Raw genomic sequence first — 15,897 nt, forward strand, 5'->3', positions numbered from 1 at the left:
CTAGGTTTTCAAATTTGTTAGAGTACAATTTTTCATAGTATTCTGTTATGATTCTTTTAATTTCAGTTGGGTCTGTTGTGATATCGCCCATCTCATTTCTTATACGGGTTACCTGCTTCCTTTCCTGCTTTTCTCTTGTCAGTTTGGCCAATGGTTTATCAATTTTGTTCATCTTTTCAAAGAACAAGTTTTTGGTCTTGTTAACTCTTTCAATTGTTTTTCTATTCTCTATTTCATTTAATTCTGCTCTAGTTCTTATTATTTCCTTTCTTCTGGCACCTGAGGGCTTCTTTTGCTGCTCTCTTTCTACTTATTCCAGCTGTAGGGTTAATGTTTTGATTATGGCCCTTTCTTCTTTTTGGATGTGTGCATTTATTGCTATAAATTGACTTTTGAGCACTGCTTCTGCTGTGTCCCAAAGGTTCTGGTAGGATGTGTTTTCATTCTCGTTTCATTCTAAGAATTTCTTTATTCCATTCTTAACTTCTTCTATAACCCATTAGTTTTTGAGCAAGGTGTTGTTCAGTTTCCATGTATTAGATTTTTTTTTCCTTGCTTTTTCTGTTGTTGATTTCTACTTTCATGGCTTTATGGTCAGAAAAGATGCTTTGTAATATTTTGATGCTTTGGACTTTGTTAAGGCTTGCTTTATGGCCTAATATGTGGTCCATTCTGGAGAATGTTCCATGTACGTTGGAAAAGAAAGTATACTTGGCTGCTGTTGGGTGGAATGTTTGGTATATGTCTATGAGATCAAGTTGGTGGATTGTAGCATTTAGCTCTTCCGTATCCTTGCTGAGCTTCCTTCTGGATTTTCTGTCCTTCAATGAAAGTGGTTCTTCTGATCAGGTCTGAAGACGTTGTAGTTCATGTGGGCTATTAGTCCCGTGGATTGGTTTCTTCTTTGATCCTTTGATTTCCATCATTCTCTTTTGCTCCATGTGAGTACAGACCAATAATTGTACCTTAGATGGCCACTTGCAAGCTTTTAAGACCCCAGACGCTGCTCACCAAACTCAGATATAGAACATTATCTTTGTGAATTATATTATGCCAACTAACTAAACTGTCCTCCAAGACTATGGTCCTAAGGCCCTTAAGCCAGCCCCTCAAATTATCTTGATATGTCTAGGAAGCGTCTATAACTGTGCTCCCATGTCGTTATATATGTGGATATATATACAGGACACACAAACATGTATATACATATGCCTACAGATAACACCTATACATGCATGTGTATTTACTCATGTATGCCTTTTTATATACATACATGCATCCATATCTACCCACATAACCACACACACGTTCTTTGGTTATATTTACTATTCTTGCGAAATTGTATATGTTATAGCATTTACCAAAATTGTCCCTTTCTCTAGCGTACTTCTTAGTGTCTTTATTTACCTTGGTCAAGTTGGGCTGACTTCACCCATATTTGGGATTACCTTTCCCATCACCAAAAGTAACAAGTGCCTACTATCTAATAAGTGACTCCCCCTCCTCCTCCCTCCCATCCCTGGTAACCATCAAAGAACCTTGCTTTCTGTGTGTATATCTATTCTTGACTTTTTATAATAGTGGGACCAGACAATATTCGTCTTTTTGTGATTGACTTATTTCACTCAGCATAATGTTCTCTAGATTCATCCATGTTAAAAGATGTTTCATGTACTCTTCATTATTATTCATAGTTGTGTAGTATTCCATTGTACGTATGTACCACAACTTGTTTATCCACTCATCCGTTGATGGGTACTTGGGTTGTTTCCCTCTTTTTGCTATTATGAATAATGCTGCAGTGAACATGGATGTACACATGTCTATTCGTGTCACTGCTCTTATATTTCTAGGATATATACCTAGGAGTGGGATTGCTGGATCATAAGATACTTCTATTTCTGGCTTTTTGAAGAAGCGCCATACTGTTTTCCATAATGGTTGGACCATTTTACAACCCCACCAGCAATGTATAAGAGTTCTAGTCCCCTCACAACTTCGTCAGCATTTGTTTTCTGTTTTTTTGATCATTGTCATTCTTGCAAGGGTGAGGTGGTATCTCATTGTAGTTTTGATTTGCATCTCTCTAACGGCTACTGATCACAAGCATCTTTCCATGTATTTGTTGGTCGTGTAAATGTCCTGTTTGGTGAAGTGTCTGTTCATGTCCTTTGCCCATTTTTTGATTGGATTGTTTGTCTTTTTGTTGTTGAGTTGTTGGAAGTTTTCTATATATTTTAGAGATTAAACCTTCATCAGATATGTTGTTGCCAAAGATTTTTTTTTTTTTTTTTCAGTTCTCTTTTTACTCTCTTGGTAAAGTTTTTTAATGAGCATAAGTATTTAATTTTTAGGAGATCCCAGTTATCTATTTTAACTTCTGTCGTTCGTGCATTTTCAGTATTGTTTGATAGGCTATGTCAAAATTTCAGTCCCCTAGTTTTGACCCCACATTATCGTCTGGAACTTTATAGCTTTAATTTTAACATTTAGGTGTTTATTCCATTTTGAGTTAGTTTTTGTGCATGGTGTGAGGTATGGATCCTGTTTCATTTTACTGCATATGGATATTCAGTTTTGCTAGCACCATTTGTTAAAGAGGTTGTTTCTTCCCCCATTGAATGGACTTTGAGCCTTTGTTGAAGATTCACTGCCCGCAGACAGATGGATTTACTTCTGTGTTCTCAGTTCTATTCCATTGGTCTATGTGTCTGTCACGGTACCAGTACCAGGCTGTTTTGATTACTGTGGCTGTATAGTAAGTTTTGATATCAGAAGTGTGAGGCCTCCTACTTGGTTCTTCTTCAACACTTGCTTTAGCTATTCGGGGCCTCCTCCTTTCTATATAAAGTTGGAGATTAGTTTTCCATTTCGTTAAAGAATGTTGTTGGGATTTGGATTGGGATTGCATGGTATCTATAGATTGCTTTCGGTAGTGTTGACATTTTCAGAATGTTAAGTCTTCCAATCCATGAGCATGAAATGTTTTTCCATTTATGTAGATCTCTTTCAGTTTCTTGCAGTAGTGTTTTATAGTTTTATTTTTATAAGTCTTTTATGTCCCTGGTTAGGTTTATTTCTAAGCATTTTATTTTTAGAGGGGCTATTATAAATGATGTTTTCTTGATTTTCTTTTAAGAGTCCTCCTTGTTGGTGTAGAGGAATCCTACTGATTTTTGTGTGTTCTGTCATAAGTTTTGAACTGGTCAGTCTGAATTCCAACAAGAGATAATATGCAAACATAGTACTTCCGTTCAAAATTAATAAAAATATTTTTTAAAAAAATGATTTATTCTAATAGTAAATAAATAATAGCTCTAATTATTATTCTAATAGATATTTACTTCTAATATTCTAAAACTGTTCTAATAAGAATTGAGTGTGACTCCTTACCGTGCATGGGATCTCACTGTCAAGCTCCCGGAACACTGACACCCAGTTGTCCTGCCTGGCAATGTTCCAGTTGGGATAGTCCACGAAGGTGGCCTGGGCCATGATCTCCTCCTTGTCATTGCAGAGGGTAATAGCAAGGTTTGCCTTTTCTCTGTGAAAATGATTGAAATTGCACAAATGAACGGGATTACTGAAAGTGAGGTAAGGACATGTCATTTTCTCACTCCTTTGGCTATTAGAGCTTAGCAACCACCAGATAAGGTAGGATTAACCCTTCCAAGAGGTAGGAACGATGTGGCAGCAACTTTCAGGCCATCTGGTGCTATCAATCACACTGTTTAAAATTGTACTTCATTAGAAAGATATTTTATATTTTATGTATACATTATTATTTCATATATATATTAGAAAGATGTTATATATATAATATATGTATGATATTATTAAGTGTCCAATACCCTTCCCTTGGATATTGGCTAGGAAAACTATCTGACTGCAAAGTTTTCTCTATTCTCTCCATCTTGGCAAAACCACTGTTGGCCTAAACACATACAGTTAGGGTGGCCATGATTAAGGGGCACCCAGAATACAGGACTCTCAGTGCTAAAAACAGGAAGGTCCCAGGCAAACTGGGACAATTTGGTCACCTATGCATAGTAGCAAAACTAAGATTGTAGCTCCATCTGTATAAGCATTCTTCGTCTTTCTCTCTAAACCTCAAACCCATGTCCCTGTGGGCTGGTTGATTCATATAGATCTGAGCATATGAAATATCACTTGACCCAGCTGCAGACATGAAGACCCTCGGAGCCTTGCTTAAGCTAAGGCAACCCAGCAAGTTAATAAAAGACAAGGAAGTAGAAGCAGGCCTTCCAACTGTTATTCTGGTGATCAAAGTGACAATCATGGTCGCCCTCACAATTGTTGCCCCGTGTAGCCCCCCATGACAAGAGCCACACCTCACAGTCAGCATTTATTTTACTACAGGGAGAAACATTTGCACATAAATCAAAACGCTGTTTCACTTTCTCAGCTGAATTAAATGTACTCGCATCTTCAGCTGGGGGTGGAGGGTTGTTGTTGTAAGGTGTTGTCGAGTTGGTTCTAACTCACAGCAACCCTATGTACAACAGAACAAAACACTGTCCAGTCCTGTGCCATCCTCACAGCTGTTGCTATGTTTGAGCCCACTGTTGGAGCCACTGTGTCAATTCATCTCGTTGAGGGTCTTCCTTTCTTTCGCTGACCCTCTCCTTTACCAAACATCATATCCTTCTCCAGGGACAAGTCCTTCCTGATAACATGTCCAAAATACATGAGACGAAGTCTAACCATCATTGCTTCTAAGGAGCATTCTGGCTGCACTTCTAAGACAGATTTGTTCGTTCTTCCAGCCTTCTATGGTATATTCAATTTCTTCACCAACACCATAATTTAAAGGCGTCAATTTTTCTTCAGTCTTCTTTATTTATTGTGTAGCTTTCACATGCATATGAGGCAACTGAAAATACCACGGCTTAGGTCAGGCGTACCTAAGTGCCCAAAGTGAAATCTTTGCTTTTTAGATTTGTCCAACAAAATACATCCTTTGATTTCTTGACTGCTGCTTCCATGGGTGTTGATTGTGGATCCAAGTAAAATGAAGTCCTTGACAATTTCAATCTTTTCTCCATTTATCATGATGTTGCTTATTGGTCCAGTTGTGAGGATTTTTATTTTCTTTATGTTGAGGTGTGATCCATACTGAAGGCTGTGATCTTTGCTCTTCATCAGTAAGAGCTTCAAGTCCTTCTCACTTTCAGCAAGTAAGGTTGTGTCATCTGCATATCACAGGTTGTTAACAAATCTTCCCCCAATCCTGATGCCCCTTTCCTCATATAGTCCAGCTTCTCGGATTATTTGCTCAGCATACAGATTGAATAAGTATGATGAAATGATACAACCCTGACACACACCTTTCCTGACTTTAAACCATGCAGTATTCCCTTATTTTATTCAAATAACTGCTTCTTGGTCTAAGTACAGGTTCTGCATGGGCACAATTAACTGTTCTGGAATTCCCTTTCTTCGAAAAGTTATCCATAATTTGTTATGATCCACACATTCAAATGCCTTTGCACAGTCAATAAAACACAGGTAAACATCTTTCTAGTATTCTCTGCTTTCAGCCAAGATCCACCTGACAACAGCAATGATATCCCTTGTTCCACATCCTCATCTGAATCTGGCTTGAACTTCTGGCAGGTCCCTGTCGATGTACAGCTGCAATCACTTTTGAATGATCTTCATCAAAATTTTACCTGTGTGTAGTATTAATGATATCATTGGATCACCTTTCTTTGGAATGGGCACAAACATGGATCTCTTCCAGTCAGTTGACCAGGTAGGTGTCTTCCAAATTTCTTAACATAGATGAGTGGGCACCACTATTGCTGCATCTGTTTGTTGAAATATCTCAACTGGTATTCCATCAGTTCCTGAAGCCTTGTTTTTCACCATTCCCTTCAGCGCAGTTTGGACTTCTTCCTTCAGTACCATCGATTCTTGATCATATGCTACCTCCTGAAATGGCTGAATGTCAACCAATTCTTTTTGGTTCCCTGACTCTGTGTATTCTGTCCATCTTCTTTTGATGCTTCCTGCGTCGCTCAATATTTTCCCCATAGAATCTTTCAATATTGCAACTCGAGGCTTGCATTTTTCTTCAGTTCTTTCAGCTTGAGAAATGCTGTGCATGTTCTTTCCTTTTGGTTTTCTAACTCCAGGTCTCTGCACATTTAATTATAATAATTTACTTTGTCTTCTCGAGCCACCCTTTGAAATCTTCTGTTCAACTCTTTCACTTCATCATTTCTTCTGTTCATTTCAGCTACTGGACATTCAAAATTTCAGAGCCTCTCTGACACCCATTTTGGTCTTTTCTTTCTTTCCTGTCTTTTTAATGACCTTTCACTTTCTTCATGTATGATGACCTTGATGTCATTCCACATCTCATCTGGTCTTCGGTCATTAGTGTTCAATGCATCAAATCTATTCTTGAGATGGTCTCTAAATTCAGATGGAATACACTCAAGGTTATATTTTGACTCTCAGGGACTTGCTCTAATTCTCTTCAGCTTCAATTTGAACTTGCAAATGAGTAATAATGGTCTGTTCCACAGTCAGCCTCTGGCCTCATTCTGACGGATGATATTGAGCTTTTCCGTTGCCTTTTTCCACATATGTAGTGGATTAGATTCCTGTGTATCCCAAAAGATAAGGTTCACGTGTGTAGTCACCGTTTATGTTGTTGAAAAAAGGTATTTGCAATGAAGAAGTTGTTGGCCTTGCAAAAATCTATCATGCAATCTCCAATGTTATTTTCCAACTACCAATCCTTCTTCATTTCCAGCTTTTGCATTCCAATCACCAGTAATTATCAATGCATCTTGACTGCATGTTTGATCAATTTCAGACTACAGAAGTTGGTAAAAATCTTCAATTTCCTCATCTTTGGCATTAGTGGTTGGTGCATAAATGTGAATAATAGTCGTATTAACTGGTCTTCCTTGTAGGTGTATGGAATTTATCCTATCACTGACAGCACTGTACTTCAGGATAGATCTTGAAATGTTCCTTTTGACAATGAATGTGACGCCATTCCTCTTCAGTTTGTCATTCTCAGCATAGTAGACCATGCTTGTCCGATTAAAAATGGCCAATACCAGTCCACTTCAGCTCACTAATGCCTAGGATGTCGATCATTATGCGATCCATTTCATCTTTAACAACTTCCAGTTTTCCTAGATTCATACTTCATACATTCCATGTTCTGATGATTATTGGATGTTTGCAGCCGTTTCTTCTCATTTTGAGTCATGCTACCTCGGCAAATGAAGGTCCCAAAAGCTTTACTCCATCCATGTCATTAAGTTTGACTCTACTTTGAGAAGACAGCTCTTCTCCAGTGGTATTTTGAGTGCCTTCCAACCTGAGGTGCTCATCTTCTGGTACTATACTAGACATGCTCCACTGCTATTCATAAGGTTTTCACTGGCCAATTTTTTCAGAAGTAGACTGCCAGGTCCTTCTTCCTATTCTGTCTTAGTCTGGAAGCTCTACTAAAAACTGTCCACCTTGGGTGACCCTGCTGATATTTGAAATACCAGTGGCATAGCTTACAGCATCACAGCAATACCCAAGCCACCGTAATACGACTGACAGACGCAGCTGGGGTGAAGAGAAAGATTTAGATGTTCTCTATAAAATACAAAGAAGGCCGGAGTTACCCATGTCCTTATTAAGGGGGAGTCAGAGAGAAGATAGCATATAACTGAAGGAGGAGGAGAAGAGACACTGGGCAGAACGGAGAGAAAGCTATAGACACATTCCAGTTATATTTTTGCTACAAAAGTAACACTACATTTTCATTGCAGAAAAAAAACTAGAAAATACTCTCTAGCAAGAAGAGAAAATAGTTTGAGAATCACCCTTAACACCACCTTCAGAGATAACCAATCACTCAACAATTTGGTGTCTCTCTTACCAGACATTCCTTTTCTGGGAGTAGCTACACATTGAAATATACCTTGTTTGTTTTTAAAAATGGAACTGCATAATCCATACTATTTTTAAGCTGCTTTTTTCCACTTGATGGCCTATCATTTTATGAGAGCCATTTACCAAGCAGTCTTTCACATACATGCACTTCCTACATTTTAACTTAATTTTTAAAAAGATCAATCCATTTTTTATTTAAATAAGTATATTTTAGAAGGAAATTTACATTACCACCATAAATGAAAAACCAATATCCCTTGCCATAAATAGAAGGTAACTACATAAATAAAGATATAACTTAAAAAAAAATGTTCATGCATGTATCAAGTAAAATCCTCCTGAGTCCCACCAGGGGTAGGGCATCTTTGAGAAACATGCTGGAGATGTCAGTCTTGGTGCCTACAGCCACTATCCCCTTACAGGATCACAGGCAGCCATGTGTGATCACACTCCTGAGCCACACCTGGCTGAACTAGGGGTGCACATGGCCCAAGGGCCCCGGCCAAGCAGTGGCTATCATAAACAGGAAGCAGCAGACTATCCCTCTGATTCCCAGAATACAGCATCCACACAGGGGACCCACACAGAGCATCCCACACATTGTTGGGATGCAACCCCACAATGTCTCCCCTTCTGATTCATGGAGCCCTCACTACCCGTGCCGCCCACCGCGGTTCCCTCATTCAACTCCTGAGTCGGCTCCCCTCAGCTCTCAGTCTTCCTGATGTCTCTGTCCCAGGTCCCCAGAGCTATGACCCACGGCTCCAAGCTGAGAGTCCTCACTCTAATTATCAGATGAGGAAATGCCCCAGCGCAGGACCAGCCCATGTCAGCTATAGCAGTGGTTGGAGGGGGGTGGGGTGGGAAGAGGAGGAAGTGGGCAAGAGTTAGCGGGAGGGCAGCCACCATCCCCTCAAGGAAGTAAGGGAAAAATGTGTTCGTGGAATCCATTCTTGAAATGCATTTGTCCGCGGGAAACTTAAGATAAATGGTAGTTGGGTTCTACAGTACAATTAGCATAATATTATACCACACAGACATTACAGATTAAATAAGCTTTTGTGGGTTGGCAATAACTCTATTTCAATGGGAAAATGCACTGTAGTTTCCAAATAGCTGATGGTAAAAATTAACTTTTGTAGGATTAACCTTTTGTATGTATAATTTCCACTTCTTATTACCTCCTAGCCATATGCCCTGTACAAGACAGATAAAAATCACTGTTGTAGTGACGAAGTGAAAGAAGAAGGGGAGAGGGTGAAAGCAGAAGGCATGCTTTTAAAAGGTGGGTTTTTAACTATTCTTTGTAATAAACCAAATTTAAACCAAAGGAGCCCTATTAAAAACATGTATATACACATATATGTACATATTTCACATAAAATATGTTAACAGCTCAAAGCTATCACCAAGCAACAGAAATTAGAGCTCTTTGCATTAGAGTAATGTCTCATTCATGGAATTAGTTTAGGGAATTTTCCAATTCAGACAAAACTTATCTTATTTCACAATACTAGATGAAATCTTGATGAAATACAGCCCACTGCCTTGCCCCCTGCTGCAACCAGAGACATGTGCCTGCTCTGAACACTCTGAACACCCCCACGCAGCACTGCCTGCCCAGGACCATAGCCAAGAGTCTCTGCACCACACACTCAGTTGACTGACAACCCAGGGAACCTGTGCCCCAACCAACCAGCAAGCAGTGAAGCACACATACACAACAAACCCAATGACCAGGGAGAGCACCCCCTGCACCCACGCCCAAGTGACCAGCAGGACAGATTTATCAACTCACTAAAAACTGCCTACATCCTCCAGCCCCGCAAGAACAGTGAACAGACTTACGGGCTCACACACCTAGTAGCTGCTGTGCCCACTCCTGTTTATTGCAAAGCTGTCAAAACAGAAGCAAGAGGTTTCTAGAATGTGGCAAAAATCCTCAAGAAGAAAGTTGACATTGGTTTCTGCTTATCTCCTGGATTTCCTGATTTCATTTTATAACGTTCTCTGCACAGTCCTTAAGTTGCGTTTGTGTGTGTGTGTGTGTGTGTGTAACACTATTTTGGTTGTTTCCATACAGAAGGAGTGATTAAGGTGTTCAATCTACCATAATGCCAATATTGAAATAATTCCATTGGTATAAATATTTTTAAAGCATTTTATACATATTGCTCTCCTGCCTTCCAGTAAAATTATGCCAATTTAAAATACACTCATCATTGTGGCAAACAGAAACCACAAACTTTAATGTCTTAGGCTGGTTTTAGTTTAAACATTACAACTGCATTTAATATGAAGCTTTATGAAATCTAAAAAGATGGGCTATCTTTTACTTTTTCAACAAAAATAATGAGGAACAGATTAAAAAATATTAATATTCTGGTGTTCAGAGAAGGTATATAAATAAAACTAGGAGAATAAAGGTTAAAAAAAAATAGACTATTTTTAAGTTTAGAAGCACATCATGCAGTAGTTAAGAGCAAATCCAGGCTCTGTCACTTACTAGCTGTTTAACTTCAGGAAGACCTCAGTGTTCTCATCTATAAAGTTGACATGACACTGGCTACCTCAGAAATGAGTCACAAGGATTAAATGAGATGATGTTTACAAAGCACAGAGTCAAACATAAAATAAGTCCTCATATCTGGTAGCTAGTATCATTAATTTGCCCCAAGTGACTCCACTTGTAAGCGATACAACTGAGATCTAAAAAGCTTGCCTGAAGCCAAAACTCGTGGGAAACCCTTTTGATGTGTATGTTGTTACAGAACTTAGAGATCTGGCTGTCCTGAGAGCTTATCAGGACAGATTTTCTTGCTACATGTGTTTTCACTGTGCAGTGAGCACCCTGTGTCCTCACCGGAAGCCCCACGAGGATGCAGGAGAAGGTGCCCTCCCTGGTGAATGATAAGCCTGATAAATATTCTTGGCTTACTTAGCTGTGTACTTACAGAAGATAGATGATGTTAAGCCTCCCAAACAGCTTCTGGGTGAATTTTCTAGTGAGGTTCTTGATACAATAAATATCCTGCAATTCTGTTCTTCGGCAATGAACCACTTCTGTCTTTCCTCTTGGAGAAGTGAGTACTGACATTTTTTATCCTGCCCCAAAAAGAGAGAAAAGAGTCCACTAATAATCTGAAACGACAAGCTGGTTAGGTTACAGCATTCACAAAATTGGACCTTAACTCCACTTCAGTATGGTCAGAGTGAGGATGGCATTTGCAGTGCTGGGGCAACGCATTTTCCCCGGGGGATAGGCAGTGACGATTGTCCCTGCAAACCAGCTGGCATGCTTCTCTGCAGGAGAATAAAATTTCTGAGAACTGGCCTGTTCAGAAAAATCTGCTAACCAAAAGGTCAAGAGTTTGAATCCACCAGCTACTCCTTGGAAACCCTATGAAGCAGTTAGTCCTACTTTGTCCTGTAGGGTCGCTGTGAGTCGGAATCAACTCAATGGCAAGGGGTGTTTTTGGTTTTTGAATTGTTTCCAGCAAAGCTGCTTTAAAATATTCTAACAAGAGCGTCGAAAAAAATTGAAAGGAATTATTTACTGATTCAGTGTCCTTATATTTAACTAGCCACAACTGCATGTGATCAGGAGTTACAGAGGAAATATTTACAGTTGCTGCCCATGTTTCAAATAGAGTTCCCTAAACCAGAGCCCTGAAGGACAGCAGACGGGAGAGAGATTTTGTGACAAAAAAATTCTGTAGCCACATACGTGTAGGAAACGCTGCATGAAAGGGCTTCCTGAGAAGTCACAATCCCACTCAAGTCTTTGAGAAGCTCCATAATAAAGAAACCAAATTCCTTTCTATAACCCAGCGTTTCCCACACCCTTTCTAAGCAGAATCTCTATTGACAGCGATAGTGGAGGGTCTGACGTTCCAGAAATGATACTTTGGGGGAATGCTTCTGACAAGCCACAAAATGATTACAATCTCTCAATGTCCTTCTTTCTTGCTTTCCTTCTTTCTCTTCCTTCCTTCCTTCCTCTCTCTCTCCTTGCCTCCCTTCTGAAAAAGTTTATTATGTACTAGCCTATGAGCTCAAAAACAGGAAACTTAATTTTTAACCATTGTATTGACTTTAAGAACAATATGGAACATTTTCAGCCCCAGAAGGCTGCCTCACAGCCCCTCCCAGTCAGCCTCTCTCCAAAGATAACCACCATTTCTGACCTCTATCACACGATGATGGCTATTTTTGAACTTCATATAAATGGAATTACAGATTATGTAGATTTTTTCAAAACACAACATTATGTCATTGGTTTCTTATTGTTGCTGTTATTTAGAAATACATCCTTGCATAATTTTCATTTTGCCAAAGAAGCAAAAAACTAAAGTTCTTTAGTTCTTTAGTTAGCACTGCAGGGGCCTGGGAGAAGAGCAAACCCAGCTCCTTCTTTTTCAGATGAGGATTCCTAGGCCCACAAAGTGAAATGACTTGCCTTAGGACACACACATGGTCAGAAATAGAACCTGCGGCGTCTCCTTCAGCCCAGCCCCCTGCCCCTTCACTTTGTGGATAAATGGCCCCCTGTTCTCACTGTCCACTGGTGTTCAGATTAGCTGTAGCTCAACTGCTCCTAACCACAAACCTTCAGAAGCTAAGGGTTTGAGGTACGGGGTGATGCACAGGGTGAATCCCTAAAAGACAACAGGCGGCCTTCACCTTAGCAAATTTACACCTTCCTCACCTCCACGGGCTTAGGAAGGGGTTTTGCCAGCACTCGCAAAGCAAACCCAGCTCTTCAGGCTGGACACAATTCTCCAGGCTCACAGAAACTGAGAAAGGAGTCCAGAATGCCAATTAATTAATGTACAAAGGGAAGTTAACAGCTGAGCAGTCCAGGTGTGTCTGTAGGCCAGGCAGTGAACAGAGTCAAGTGGGCTAAGCACAGTCTGATGATCTCTCTTCCAATAGCATCACAGTGGCAGAGAACTACCCCTCACCAAAGGCATCCCGTGCCACTGTCCCACAGACTTGGTGTCTGGAGGCGACTGTGGGGAACAGCCAGTTGTTGCTATGTGGAAATGGGGGCTCAGAATGGTAGCTCTTTACATCACTCAAAGGCAGAAAATATTCGTATTTATGTAAAATCTCCAAAACTTGAAATAATTGGCTCAAAAATTTTTCAACATTCTGCAGACATAAATAAACACATCTTTAAGTGGAACTTAGCCTCCAACCCCTCCGTGGTAAAGTCACCGTCACTTTCTCTCCTTGGAGACAAGCTACATGGAAAACCCAACGTTCAGAAGGTGGATTATAGGGAAGTGGCGTGAAGTTGCAGAATCAGAGGACCCGGGTAGGAAATCCAGCTTCCATTGCTCATTAGCTGTGTGACCTCAGGCAAGTTACCTAAACTCCTCCATGCCTCAGTTTCCTCCTCTATAAATTAGGGATGAGGTATTGGTGGTTCAGTGGTAGAATTCTCACGTTCCATGCAGGAGACCCAGGTTCCATTCCCAGCCAATGCACCTCATGCACAGCCACAAGCTGTCTGTCAGTGGAGGCTTGCGTGTCACTATGATGTTAAACAGGTTTCAGTGGAGCTTCCAGACTAACACAAACTAGGAAGAAAGGGCTGGCAATCTACTTTTAAAAATCAGCCAAAGACAACTCTATAGACCACAACAGTCCAATCTGCAGCCAATCATGGGGATGGTGCAAGACAGGGTAGCATTTGTTCCATTGTGCATGAGGTCATCATGAGACGCGGATCAACTCAACAGCAGCTAACAACAACAAATAATGAAGAGTTGTTATAAATGAATTAGTATGTGAAAAGCATTAGAAAGTATCTCACATACAGGTATATGCTTAATATATATTAGCTATCTTATGAAAATCACTATTATTGAGCACAGACTTGCTCAGGATTCAAAATACTGCATATGGAGAAGTCACTCACAGCTCCTAGAGCCGGAGTGCCCTCATCCACTGTGGAGATACCAAGGCAAAGAAACTAAAGATGGGCAATGCTTGGATGGCACCTCCACAGTTTGCCAGGCATCTCTATTGTTGTGGACCATAGGGCCAACAGATCCCCTTTGCGATAGACACATTCTCAGAACACACTGTAGGTGAGTACACTTAGTCGGGCTGCAGTCAAGTTTTGATAGTCCAATAGCATTTCTTCTCTGGGACTGCTCTACATAGTCCAGCTGCAATGTGAGTTGATTTCACTTTCTAACGCTAATATCAATCTTGTTTAACATTTTTTTCCTCTTTTGTTATTGTAGTGAAAACATACACACCAAAACATCCACCAACACAACTTCCACATTTACAACTCAATGACATTCATTACATTTTTCATGTTATGCCAACATTATTGTTGCTTTTTTTATTTTTAATTGTGCTTTAGGTGAAAGTATACAGCTCAAGTTAAATTCTCATATGAAAATTTATATGCATATTGTTATTTGACACTACTTGCAATCCCACTCCTCCTTTTCATTCCGGGTTTCCTGTGAACATCCAACCAGCTCCTGTCCCTTCCTGCCTTCTCATCCTGCCTCCGGACAAGAGCCGCCCCTTTGGTCTCATATATCCGCTTGAACTAAGAAGCACAATCTTCACAAGTATTATTTTATGTTTTATAATCAGATCTAATCTTTGTCTGAAGAGTGATCTTCGAGAATGGTTTTAGTTATGGGTTAACATAGCGTCCAGGGGCCATAGCTTCGGGGGTTCCTCCAGTCTCGGTCAGACCATTAAGTCTGGTCTTTTTATGTAAATTTGAGATCTGCACCACACTTTCCTCCCGTTCTGTCAGGGACTCTGCTGTGTTCCCTGTCAGGGTGGTCACTGGTGGTAGCCGGGCATCATCTAGTTCTTCTGGTCTTGGGCTGATGGACTCTCTGGTTTATGTGGCCCTTTTGTCTCTTGGGCTAATATTTTCCTTGTATCTTTGGTGTTCTTCATTCTCCTTTGCTCCAACTGGGTTGGGACCAATTTATGCATCTTAGATGGCCACTCACAAGCTTTTAAGACCCCAGACACCACTCACCAAAGAGGGATGCAGAACATTTTTTTTTTTTTTTTGATGATTTTGGTTTTTCTTCTTCTTTTTTTTAATTGTTGTAGTTTAAATGAAGTTTACATTTCAAGTTAGTCTCCCATACAAAAATTTATACATACATTGTTATGTGACCCTAATTGCTCTCCCCTTACTGTGACAGCACACTCCTCCTTTCCACCTGATTCTCCACGTCCATTCCACCAGCTCCTAACCCTCTCCGTCTTCCCATCTTACCTCTGGACAGAAGCTGCCTGTTTAGTCTCTTGTATCTACTTGAGCTAAGAGGCACACTCCTCACGAGTATCACTTGATGTCCCACTGTCCAGTCCAATCCCTGTCTGAAGAGTTGACCTCGGAAACAGTTTGTTCTGGGCTGATAGAGAATCCGGGGCCCACACTTTCTGGGGTTCCTCCAGTCTCAGTCAGACCATTAAGTCTGGTCTTCTTACTAGAATTTGAGTTCTATACCCCACCTTTCTCCTGCTCCATCAGGGAATCTCTGTTGTGTTCCCTGTCAGGGCCGTCATTGGTGGCGGCCGGGCAACATCTAGTTCTTCTGGTCTCATGCTGATGAAGTCTCTGGTTTATGTGGCCCTTTCTGTCTCTTGGGCTAATACTTGCCTTGTGTCTTTGGTGTTCTTCATTCTCCTTTACTCCAGGTGATTGGGACCAACTGATGCTTCTTAAATGGCCGCTTACAAGCTTTTAAGACCCAAGACGACACTCACCGAAGGAGGACGCAGAACATTTTCTTAATAAGCTTTGTTACGCCACTTGACCTAGATGTCCCCTGAAAGCATGGTCCCCAGATCCCTACTCCTGCTACTCTGTTTGTCAAAGTGTTTGACTGTATTCAGAAAACTTACTAGCTTTGGTTTAGTCCAGTTGTGCTGACTTCCCCTGTAGTGTGTGCTGTCCTTCCCTTC

At 40.5% G+C, this 15,897-nt stretch overlaps 1 protein-coding gene across 1 annotated transcript in view; it reads right to left on the reverse strand.

Annotated features, from left to right (window-relative positions):
• Nucleotides 1-11,029, reverse strand: part of CFAP61 (cilia and flagella associated protein 61) — a 324,874-nt gene extending 313,845 nt beyond the window's left edge. Inside the window, exons 1-2 of the mRNA XM_004376425.1 lie at nt 10,887-11,029; nt 3,394-3,544 (exon numbers count right to left, since the gene is read on the reverse strand). Of these exons, the coding sequence (XP_004376482.1) occupies nt 3,394-3,544; nt 10,887-11,029 (294 nt within the window). The remainder of the gene's footprint in view (nt 1-3,393; nt 3,545-10,886) is intronic.
• Between the last annotated feature and the right edge of the window lie 4,868 nt (nt 11,030-15,897).

Source organism: Trichechus manatus, unplaced genomic scaffold, assembly GCF_000243295.1.
Source record: "Trichechus manatus latirostris isolate Lorelei unplaced genomic scaffold, TriManLat1.0 scaffold00042, whole genome shotgun sequence".
Taxonomy (NCBI): domain Eukaryota; kingdom Metazoa; phylum Chordata; class Mammalia; order Sirenia; family Trichechidae; genus Trichechus; species Trichechus manatus.